General features: G+C 52.0%; 2 protein-coding genes across 4 annotated transcripts in view; both read right to left on the bottom strand.

Annotated features, from left to right (window-relative positions):
* Positions 1-6: 6 nt before the first annotated feature.
* On the bottom strand, positions 7-1,560 carry MYF5 (myogenic factor 5). The gene is made up of 3 exons (XM_006035396.2): positions 1,392-1,560; positions 1,059-1,254; positions 7-658 (listed from the first exon to the last, which is right to left on the bottom strand). The coding sequence occupies exon 3, from the start codon at positions 655-657 to the stop codon at positions 64-66; it is 594 nt and encodes a 197-aa protein (XP_006035458.1). The 5' UTR covers position 658; positions 1,059-1,254; positions 1,392-1,560; the 3' UTR covers positions 7-63.
* Positions 1,561-9,186: 7,626 nt separating this feature from the next.
* MYF6 (myogenic factor 6) overlaps positions 9,187-10,462 on the bottom strand; it is a 2,194-nt gene continuing 918 nt past the window's right edge. Inside the window, exons 2-3 of one of the 3 annotated variants that reach the window (XM_025191546.1) lie at positions 10,354-10,444; positions 9,392-9,652 (exon numbers count right to left, since the gene is read on the bottom strand). In XM_025191546.1, the coding sequence (XP_025047331.1) occupies positions 9,531-9,652; positions 10,354-10,444 (213 nt within the window). In that variant the 3' untranslated portion in view covers positions 9,392-9,530. Of the gene's footprint in view, positions 10,445-10,462 lie in introns of all 3 variants that reach the window. The other 2 variants (XM_006035393.2, XM_025191545.1) reach the window with 2 other exon arrangements.

The following is a 10,462-nucleotide window of genomic DNA, read 5'->3' as shown; positions in this document are numbered from 1 at the left end:
CTGCGGGCGAGCGGACAGGGCAGTGCCGCGGCTCGGAGGGAGCTGGGCTAGTGCAGCCCACGCTCAGCGCCGGGGCCTCGCCGCCAGGCCTGGGCTCTGCAACACCTCGGCGGAGGGCATGGAGGTCCCCAGGGCCCCCCTGAGCCTCCCTGAGCCGCCCCCCGCCCCTCTTACCATGCCGTCCGAGCAGGGGGACGCGGGGCTGGCGGGCTCGGAGCGGCCGTAGTAGCTGTGGACGTGCTCCCGCAGCAGGTCCTGGAGGCTCTCGATGTAGCGGATGGCGTTGCGCAGGATCTCCACCTTGGGCAGGCGCTGGTTGGGGTTGGCCGTGGTGCACCTCTTGAGGGTCTCGAAAGCTTGGTTGACTTTCTTCAGCCTCCTCCTCTCCCTCATGGTGGCGGCCTTCCTCCTGTCCGTGGTCGTGGACTTCCTTTTGCAGGCTTTGCAAGCCCACAGGAGGCAGTGGCCGGCTTGGTGGTGGCCCGTGGGGGCTCGGACGTGCTCGTCCTCATCGGAGCCCGGAGGGGCTCGTGGGCGAGCTCCCGAGGACACCCTGTGCTCCAGGCCCTCGGCCAAGCCCCGCTCGGGGGAGGAGAGGCAGGAGCTGTCGGAGAAAAAATCGCATGGAGAAAACTGGCAGGCGTCCATCACCTCCATCCTAGCAGCAGAGGAGAAAGAGGGCTGGGGAGTGCGGCTGGGGGCACGCACCCGCGCTTCCCCTGGGCAGTTATTAGTGGCCGGAGGCAGTGTCCTCTGGCTCCTTATATACAGCGGTTGTGGGGGGCTGGTCCGCTCGGCTAGCACGTCCCATCACATCCCCTCCTGGGGCTGCCTGGGCAAGCCCCCTGCGCGCACACACACTTCTCCCCGGGAGACAGCTCCTCCACCCCGCGCCGGCGGAGCGGCTCATCGCACCCCAGAAGCCTGGCTTTAAAAAAATAAATACAAAATGGACGGATTAAAAAATAAATAAATCAAAAGCTTGGGGGGGAGGGGATCGAAATCACGGAGATGTACAATTTCGTGTGAAAAGAGAAAGAGGGTTCAAACCCACCCACCCATCATGCACTCCCCATTGGAGTCCTCCTCTGTGCTGTCCCGGGGAGAAGTCAGGGCAGCGCCCCCGGCCCTGCAACACATGGGGAATGGCTTTAGCCCGTTTTACAAGGCAGCCGGTGCTTCCAGCTGGAAGCCGCTTGTGATCTTGCCCTGGGACACGCACTGCCCCTTGATTCAATGATTTGACAAACACAGCTGTAAAAAAAGAAGACAAGAAAAAGGACTAGAAGAAGAAAACATTTCAACAGAGCAGAGACATGATGTATTAATGCGAGGGAGAAAAGCATGCCAGGTAGCGGTGGGCTGTTAGTGGTCCCTGATGAGGTACTCACAGAAGGAGACTGTATCTGTTTGCCGAAGGAAAAAAAAAAAACCTCTGCTCCTCCACTCTCGCGGCCTCTCCCTGGGATGACCTGATGCTGCCGGAGACGCGACTGTAGAGCCCTGCTCTGGGCCGGCTAATTTTCTGCTTTCAGGCAACCTTGTACCGTTACAGATGCATCCCAGCTGCCAGGGCAGCCACCCCCTCCTGGAAGTGTAAGATTTCTAACCCCCACGAGCCCTGAGTAACTTTACACAAGTCGGTGACAAAAGCCTTCCAAAGACCTAGCAGCAGATCACTGAGGCTGGGAGGGGGTCATTAGGCTGGTAATGAAGCCATTTAACAGGCATTTAAAGAACCCCTTGGCTAGATTCAGGTGCTTTCGGAGTTTCAGGAGGAAAAAAAATGTGGGGCTTGGGTTAAGCTCAACGGACTCAGCCATTCAGAGGCTGGGCCAGTTATTCTGTGCACTCAGAGAGGCTTTGTCTTTTTTTTCCTAACCTTTCTCCAGGAGAAGCTGACATTACAAGTTCCCTTCTTGATCCAGCCTGACGCTTCCTCCTCCTGACCAAGGGTATTTGTACCCGAAAGCTTGCAAAGAAGAGTTTTTCCAACTATTTTAGTTGGTGTAGTAATGGATTTACTGAAAGAACCTTGTCTGCCTATGTCCTTAGACCAACACGGCTACAACCGGTATACTTCTTGATCCAGGCAGACAAGGTTCTTTGGGTAGACGTGATAGCTCGTATTAGACCAATTAAATAGTTGGAAAAATTGTTCTTTGCAAAGTTGTTTGGGTAGATGTGATATCTTTTATTAGACCAACTAAATAACTTTGCAAAGAACAATTTTTCCAAGTATTTGGGTAGATGTGATATTTCATGGATTTCATAGGGGCTGGAAGGGACCCGGAGGGAGCGCCCCAGGGGCAGGAAGTCAGCAGGGATCGTAGGATCCCAGCAAGATAAACATCCAAATGTGCCTTGAAGGCATTCAAAGGGGGTGCTTGAACCGCCTCCCGCGGCAGTCTATTTCAGACCTTGGGGGCTCGGACAGTAAAGAAGTTCTTCCTCATGTCCCGCCTGAAACAGTCTTGCAGTAGTTTATAACTGTTTGACCTCATCATCCCTTGGGGCGCTCTGGTGAATAAACGTTCCCCCAGATCCTGGTGAGCACCCCCGATACACTTCTAGGTGGCCACCAGATCGCCCCTGAGCCTGGCTTTTCCAGGCTGAAAAGTCCCATCGCTCTCAGCCTCTTATCATAAGGTCTGTTTTCCTGACCTCTGATCATGCGGTGGCTCACCTCTGCACCCTCTCAAGCTTCTCCACATCCTTTTTGAATTGTGGAGCCCAAAACTGGACGCAGTACTCCAGCTGCGGCCTCACCAAGGCCGAGTACAACGGGTGACTGGCCTCCCGGGATTTGCTTGAGAAGCATCTATGATATCTTTTATTAGACCAACTAAATAGTTGGGAAAACTGTTGTTTGCAAGCTGTCAGGCACAAACACGGTTCTTCGGGTAAAGGGAAAGTCTGCTGGTGTGTGTGTGCTCCCTTGGGTAGAATACCAAGTTTCCCAATGCCTGAAGAAGGGCATGTGTGCCCGAAAGTTTCCAAAGAACAATTTTCCAAACTACTTAGTCTAATAAAAGATATCACATCTACCCAAAGAACTTTACAAAGAACAATTTTCCAACTATTTAGTTGGTCTGATCAAAGGTATCACATCTACCCAAAGAACCTTGCCTGTCCGTGTCCTTAGACCAACACGGCTACAACCGACAACCCTTCTTGATGCAGGTGCCTTGTCCAAACCCTGCTGGAGGGAGAAGCTGGCAGGGAGCCCTCGGGAAAGACAAGGTGGTGTGAACCTGCTGCCTTTTGCCAAACATGTGAAGAGGCTTCAGGTTTGCCAGGCATCTCGAAAAGCTCTGTCCCCCTCTCTCCTGTGTCCTTCATGCAATACTCAGAGGAGCAGCCCCCTGGCCACTACTCTCTGCCTAGCTCAGCGTGTGTACGGGAGGCGGCTCTTTCTTAACAGAGACGTTTCACTTCAGGACAAAAACCACCTGTTTCACAAATGAAGTTCTGCTTGATCTAGTTGGGACTGGTTCTGCTTTGAGCAGGGGGTTGGACTGGGTGACCTGCTGAGGTCCCTTCCAAACCTCATTTTCTCCGATTCTCTGGTTCTGCTTCAAAGCATTATCCAAGCGCTTGAAAACGGCTACGTCTGCCCTGCTCCCGTTTATTTGGGGCCATAAAGAGGGAGAGCCCCTTTGAAATGAATCCTGTACAGAAAGCTGATCAAGGAATGCAGTTACAGCAAGCGCTGAATTTCAGCTTGCTCCATCCAAGTCCGGGCTGACGTTCACTTGGCCACGGCCCACGGTGGAAACATCTCAGTTCCCAATTGTTTTTCTCAGAAATCAGCAGCCAGATAAAGCGGGGTTGGTCAGCAGTAACTTGAAGACGTTACAGGGTTGGGGCGCACAGATCTTTTGATTTAGTACATTGGCGCTGGCTAAAATAGACCTGTTTACAGATTTACGCTTTGTGCACAAATAAACTTGCTCTTTAGCGCGCTAGTGACACTGTTCTGATCACCTTTCAGGGGTTCCTCTCCAAGTAGGTAATAGTTAGCTGAATGCCAAAGCCCTTTGGTACGAGGCACAAAATATTGCCAGGGTCCTCTGGCCTTCGACTTTTTAACTCTCAGTCCAGAGGGTTTGAGGCTGGGCTTTTCCAGGAGTCTTTGGGGGATTCAGATTTGTTTCCCTTCTGTTTGGGGAGGGAGGGGGGAGGATGCTGTCAGTCAGGAAAAGCTGTAATTGGTATCCCTTAGAGGTTCCAGGGCTCTTTTGTAAAGTGATCTCAAAACAAATTTGCAAAAGTGCAGCAGGCGAGTGGAACTGGAAAAAAAAGGCAGAGAAAACACAAACTACAAGGTTGGTTAATGAGGCTGATGCGAGGGGAAACGGGGGCTGCTGCACTTCTGAGAGAGGGACCGAAGTGCTGAAAACTAGAGCTCAGAGAGCATTAGACACAATTAACAAACTGTTGTTAACAGATTTTTTTTTAAGTCGGGAAATCTTCACGGACGGAAAGAAGGCAGCATTCCCAAGGAGTCCCCCATCCCAGAGGAGCCAGGCTGTTATACTTACTTTTAAAGACATATCTTGACAAACACATTCTTGGAATAGTTTGCGATTTTTTAAAATCTGAGCAAAAACAGTCAAATTTTTTTAAAGGCAATATTATTACGGAGCGGGTTTTATTTCAGAACTCTTCTTGTTCCCCTCTGAAATGGCTCGACTTGCTTCACAATGAAAATCAAACCAAAATAATGGTTAAAAGAAGAGGAAAAAACAAATGTTTTATAGATGAAGCTGAGAAAACGCAGGGTCTAACTACCTCGGTAAATCCGAATCCAGGGTCATTAGCATCGCAGCCACAGAATTAGAGACGAAATGTAAGGTTTATGGACAAAATGTAATGAACAAAATGTTATGGACAAAATATGATGGAAATATTAGCACTGGCTACCGTCATTACAGCTCTGACCCAGTGCCTAATGCTTTGGGGTAGATTCAGTGGGGAAATAGACCCCATGTAAACGACTGTGTGGTATTGAAATACAACCTGTGTGTTCTTAACCATAGTAAAGCTGTATTAAAGTATTAAATAAAAACCACATCTTAACTATGAAGACATCTGAGATCGAAAGCCAGATAGTGCAGCCCTCACCGAAGTAAATTCCCATTGAGCTTGCCTGAATAAATTCAAGGATCAGGGTTTAATAGAGCTTACCCTGACACGAAAGGTATCCAGGCTTTTGTTAGGGATGTCCTTTAGTTGTTTAAAAAAAAAGTTAAGAGTCTTAGCCAAAGAAAATATACTGAAAATTGGTCGTTGTTCTGGAATATTTAGGCAAACTTCGATTGAAGCCAGGGGAATTTTGCCTTTAATATACAGAGTTTAGTGTTTGGACCATTGCATGTAAGAATGGTTTGCAAGATTCAATTGTGTATCGTGAATTCAAGTTTCCTGCTGGATCGGGGCAAGTTTCATGAAATCCATGAAATAGGTAATAATCTCCTCTCCCTTCATCCAGCCGCCCCCAGACACCACCTCCAGCAAAACTGTTTCCCAGTCGGACCTGCGTTACGGGGACTCCGACAATGTGCTAAACTTTTGGCTCCCTCGAGCTCTGGGAACCTTGCACACCTAAGTAAACACATTAGTACCTGCCAGAGCTGCTGGAAGGCTGTGGCTAGACCACAGCTGAAGAAGACATTGGCCTCTGCTTGCATCTGGGACTCCCGGGAGAGATCAAAGGGATACGAAGGGTTTTAGCAGCCTTGAGAATGGGGAAAGCTGCTAGTTCCTGTGATCCAGGGCAATGGCAAGCGAGCACATGACTGGCTTCATTCAATCCGTGGGTCCCACCGGCAGCTCCCCACTCTGTGACAAATCGCCACGCTTTCCACCAAGGGGCAAAGCTCTGGCAAAGTCCCCCGGGGGTCCCGAAGCTGCATCGCAGCCCTCCTGAGTGTAGACGCCCAGCCGGGACCGTCTGCTTTGACCAGCAGGTCTTCTCCACTTTCGGCCACCACCTTGGCTCCGACCCTGGCTCTCCTGTCGCTGAGTTATGCGAGAGAGGAGCTGTTCACTTCAATTTCTTCCATCCTTTCAGCCAAGAGGGAAGAATTCAATTAACATTTACTGGGGGAGGTTGAACCTACGCTTTGATCTTGTCACCAGGGAGTTCTCTAAAGCGCATCTCCAGAGGACACCTGAGCGCGGGGGCTGGCAGAGGATGTGCACTCCGGAGCCGAGGTCGAGGTGTTGAAGCCCGCTGGGTCTATGCCAGAAATGGGCCCACGGGGGCCTCCCACCACCTTCACTCCCCATAACAAATAAGCGCCTGGGTAAGCAGTGCAGGTGAGGCGGCTGGAGCCAAGCCCTCCAAGCCGGCACTCAGGCAGGCTGTCCCCGGGCAGCTTTGTTCCGCGTTTAATGACATGTAGGAAGAAAAATCACGATCATTAGTTTAAACCTGATAACTTTCCACCCCATCCCCACCTCGCCCGGAAAGAGCCCCGATGGAATCCCAAACTGCTTATCTTGACCGAGTTATTACCTCTTGATTTGGAGCTTCCCGGACCCTGTTTGCTTTGGCTTTAGACTTAAGTAAAGATTATCGTTATGAATATCAAATAAAAACATTTTAATTGCAACCACTCAGAGAACTTTCCTTGGCAAGCCTCACACGCCCGGGTACAGACCCGGAGGTCACATGGAGTCTCTCTCTCCTTCTCTGGGAGAGATTTTCTTTGTTTAATGAAAAACCTGCTTTAGCCAAACGGCTTCCAACCAATTTCTCAAGTTACCCGGCTGCTGGGTTGGGGGGGTTCAAATAGGCGGGCAGTTTCTGAAATTAAACTAGCAAGAGTGTGTGTGTGTGCGTGTGTGTGTGACAGAGACAGACAGACAGAAAAAGAGCCTGTAAGAGAGCAACTTTTAAAGCTGGTTATGGCATTCTTCAATTTACCTTTTCAGGCACTTAAAATTTTAGGCCAGCGCAAATTTTGCCTGAAGGAGGTTTACGACTTTCAATAGTTTAGGGATGGCTATTTAATAGTCACGACCATAGATGTTAAACCGATCTAAAAGTCTCTCCCATATTTCTGAACAATTGAGCAGCCAGATGGAAGCCAAACCTAGCCACCCACCTTTTCCCCAAAGTTCACAGATCTTGTGCAAAAAATCCCCAACACTCCCAAGCTCTGAGGAAGTGTAGATTTCCAAATATCTCTGCCTCCGAAGGAGACAGGTTATTTCAAATACAGTTTTGATATTGTACAACCCTAGAGAAGCAAGGAAAAAGTAATTATTTTTGTCTGTATTAGCTGGCTGCAGGTTGGCAGGGTTTTTTGACTTATTCTAATTATCAGAAATTTGGAGAAAGAAGTAACTTAGACACGGCATAACACCGGGATGTTGTAATATAACTACAGCTCGTCTCTTTATATATATAGATATATCTATATAGATATATCTATCTATATAGATATATCTAACATTCAGTACCAAGTAATCAGGTATCTACAAGAGTTGATAATTCTCGGAAGCTTTAACCTTGCTCCTAATTGTTTCAAGGTTGCCTTGATGCTAACTTCTTGGGGTTTTTTTAATAGTATATAAGGATTTTGGACGGCACTATCATAGGATAGAAACCACTTGTAAATCTCTTGTGTCTTGTGCAACTCTGCACGTGCAGTTCAACCTAGCTGTAAGAATAAAAGTGTTAAGAATTAAATAAATAAATAAATAAATAAATAAAGGAAGGGTCGGGGAGGAGAAGGTCACTGCAAGGTATTTTTTCCTATTTAATTGCCTGTCTGATCTTTAGTCCCCGGCAGCGAACAATCCGGGGGTCTGATTATTTCGTGGCAAATGCGGAAAAAAGAAAAAAAAGGGGGGGGGGGGGGAAGTAGAGAGAGCAATAATAGGTACTGAAGAGTTTCTTCCTATCCTGAGCAAGGCCTCCCCTGCAGACAGACAGACATAGCCATCAGAAAGGTGCCAGGAACAAGGAAGCGACTTGGTATTTGGGAAAAAGAGTGGAGGGATTAAAGCGAGAGAAGAGGTGAGAGAGTGGATTTTAAAGGGGTCGGTAATTGGACTCGCCCTTTTGTCAGGCTGGGAAGTGTGCGGAGGGAAGAGCCGCCCAGGGCTCAGTCTCTTGGTGGTCGCCCCTTCCCGAGATCATCAACAAAGCTGTTGCAAGCCCCACGGTTCTTACTGGGACTCGCTGCTGCCCCTCCACCCTCAGACGGGGGCTGCTTTTCTACAGCACTGACTGAAAGGCTTCATCTGTCGTCTTTCCCTCCTTTCAGCCACTTAACTCCTTCCTCTCCTTGGGGCCCCGCTCTCCCTGCCCAGAGGAGAGGGGAAAGCCGAGGGAGTCGCCTGGCTTTGAAAGAAGCCCCGGAGCCCCCAAGGGATCTGGTCCGGTCAGAGCCTCCAGTTGTCCCATCAGGGCCAGAAACTCTGCTTGGGTTCAAGTCCGCAATGAACAGCTGAGAAGAGCTCAGGACCTGCCGGGGAAGCAGCGGTCAATGAAACACAGCTGTCTGACCCTCTCGGGGGCCGGGGCTGAGCGGGCGCAGCGCTGAGCTGCCCTCGGGGGCTGGGCTGCCGGGCACCTTCTGGTGGGGGTCTCCCAGGGTGCAGCCCACGGGGCAGGGGAAGGGGCTGCAGAAAGCAGAGGTAGGCTGGGCTGGGCTGGGGGACTGCGGCTGCCCCCCCGCCTGTCAGCGCTGGAAAGCTGCCCGTGCAACACAGGAGAGGGGGTAGAATAAATTAACACTTTCCGTCCGCAATGTGTGCGCGCGCATATGTGTGTGTGTGTGTATATATGTGTGTATGGATATGTATGCGTATGTGTGTGCGCGTATATATGTGCATATATACATGTATATATACGCGTATATGTGTGTATTTGTGTGCGTATATATGTGCACATGTATATGTGGGCGTATATGTGTGTATGTATGTGTGTGTGTGTGTGTGTGTGTGTGTGTGCGCGCGCCGTATGTATTTCGTCCGCAGTGTGTGCAGAGGAAGCCGGTCAGACAGCCTAAGACAAGCTGTCCCGGCTGCAAGGAGATGGCAGGCGGTCCCTGGAGCGAGCCGGGCTTCCCGGCACCGAGCGCTTGAGGTCCAAAAGAGCGGCCCGGCCGGGGCAGGAGGGAGCGCGGAGGAAGCAGCAGGCTCGGGCCCTGCGTGTAAAACGCGCGGTAACACAAAGAGTTTTTTTTATTTTACAACCCGCGAGACCGGCCGTTCGTATATACAAGATCACCTGCCGCCCGCTGAATAGATCCATCCGTCCGTGCTTACAAAAGAAAAGTATTTACAGGACAAAACAGAAGCCCGCCGGGAACTCTTGTCGTTGAAGGCACAGCCACGTGCGATGCAGCGACTGCGCCAGGAATGGACTGTCTCTCGGCTGGGCACGGCACGAGCCCGCGCCCGGGAGGGCAGGGCTGGTGCCGGGGACGCCGGAGCCCCTGCCCGGCCCCCCCGGACTCCACGGACCCGTGCTTTGGGTCTGTCGGGGAGGTCGCCTCTGCCCGGCCGGGTCACTTCTCCGCCAGCTCCGCCCCGCCGGGCAGCTTGGGCTCCTCGGAGGAAATGCTGTCCACGATGGAGGACAGGCACCGCAGGCTGCTGGAGGCGGAGGAGTCCCCGGCGGAGCCCCCTGCTTGGGGACACAACAGAAAGAGAGAGGAGAGAGACACAACGACACCAGCGCGGGCGAGCTCGGCCCCGGGATATGCGCGTGGACACACACGGACACACACACACACTGCAGCACCACGGGGAGCAAGGGGGGGGGTGCGTGCATGTGTGGAGGACGCAGTGGAGCACCACGAGAAGCAGGGTGTGTGTGTGGGGAGGGGGGTAGGTGGGGTGGGTGTGTATGTGTGTGTGGAGGACACACTAAAGCACCAGCAGGAGCAAGGAGGTGTGCGTGTGTGTGTGTAGAGGACACACTGAAGCACCCCGAGGAGCAGGGTGTGTGTGTGCGTGCGTGTGTAGGACACAGTGGGAACCACGGGAAGCAGGGTGTGCGTGTGTGGAGGGGGGGGGTCAGGTGCGTGTGTGTGTAGGACACACTGAAGCACCAGCAAGAGCAAGGGTGTGTGGGTGTGTGCGCGTAGAGGACACCCGCACACACTAAAGCACCACGAGGAGCAGGGTGTGCGTGCGTGGGTGGGTGGTCGCGTGTGTGTGTAGGACACACTGAAGCACTAGCAGGAGCAAAGATGTGTGCGAGTGCGGGTGAGTGCGTGTAGAGGACACGCAGAGTGAAGCACCCCGAGGAGCAGAGCCCGGGCGCCCCGGGGCCCGCGCTGCACACACACACGTGAGCACGCACACCCAGGCGCAGCTGCCCGTTACCTTCCCTGGGGCTGGCGGGCAGCGCTCGGGAATGCTCAGACAGGCGCTGCCACTCCGAGCCGCAGGTGCTGAGGAAGTCCGCGCTGGGGGGCTGCAGGGGCCGGGGCGG

The sequence above is a fragment of the Alligator sinensis genome, unplaced genomic scaffold (genome assembly GCF_000455745.1).
Source record: "Alligator sinensis unplaced genomic scaffold, ASM45574v1 scaffold672_1, whole genome shotgun sequence".
Taxonomy (NCBI): Eukaryota; Metazoa; Chordata; order Crocodylia; family Alligatoridae; genus Alligator; species Alligator sinensis.
This window is presented reverse-complemented; position numbering and strand designations above follow the sequence as displayed.

What these genes read in the sequence shown, in the direction of transcription:
- MYF5 (XM_006035396.2), bottom strand. Translation starts at nt 657, where the DNA reads ATGGAGGTGATGGACGCCTGCCAGTTTTCTCCATGCGATTTTTTCTCC.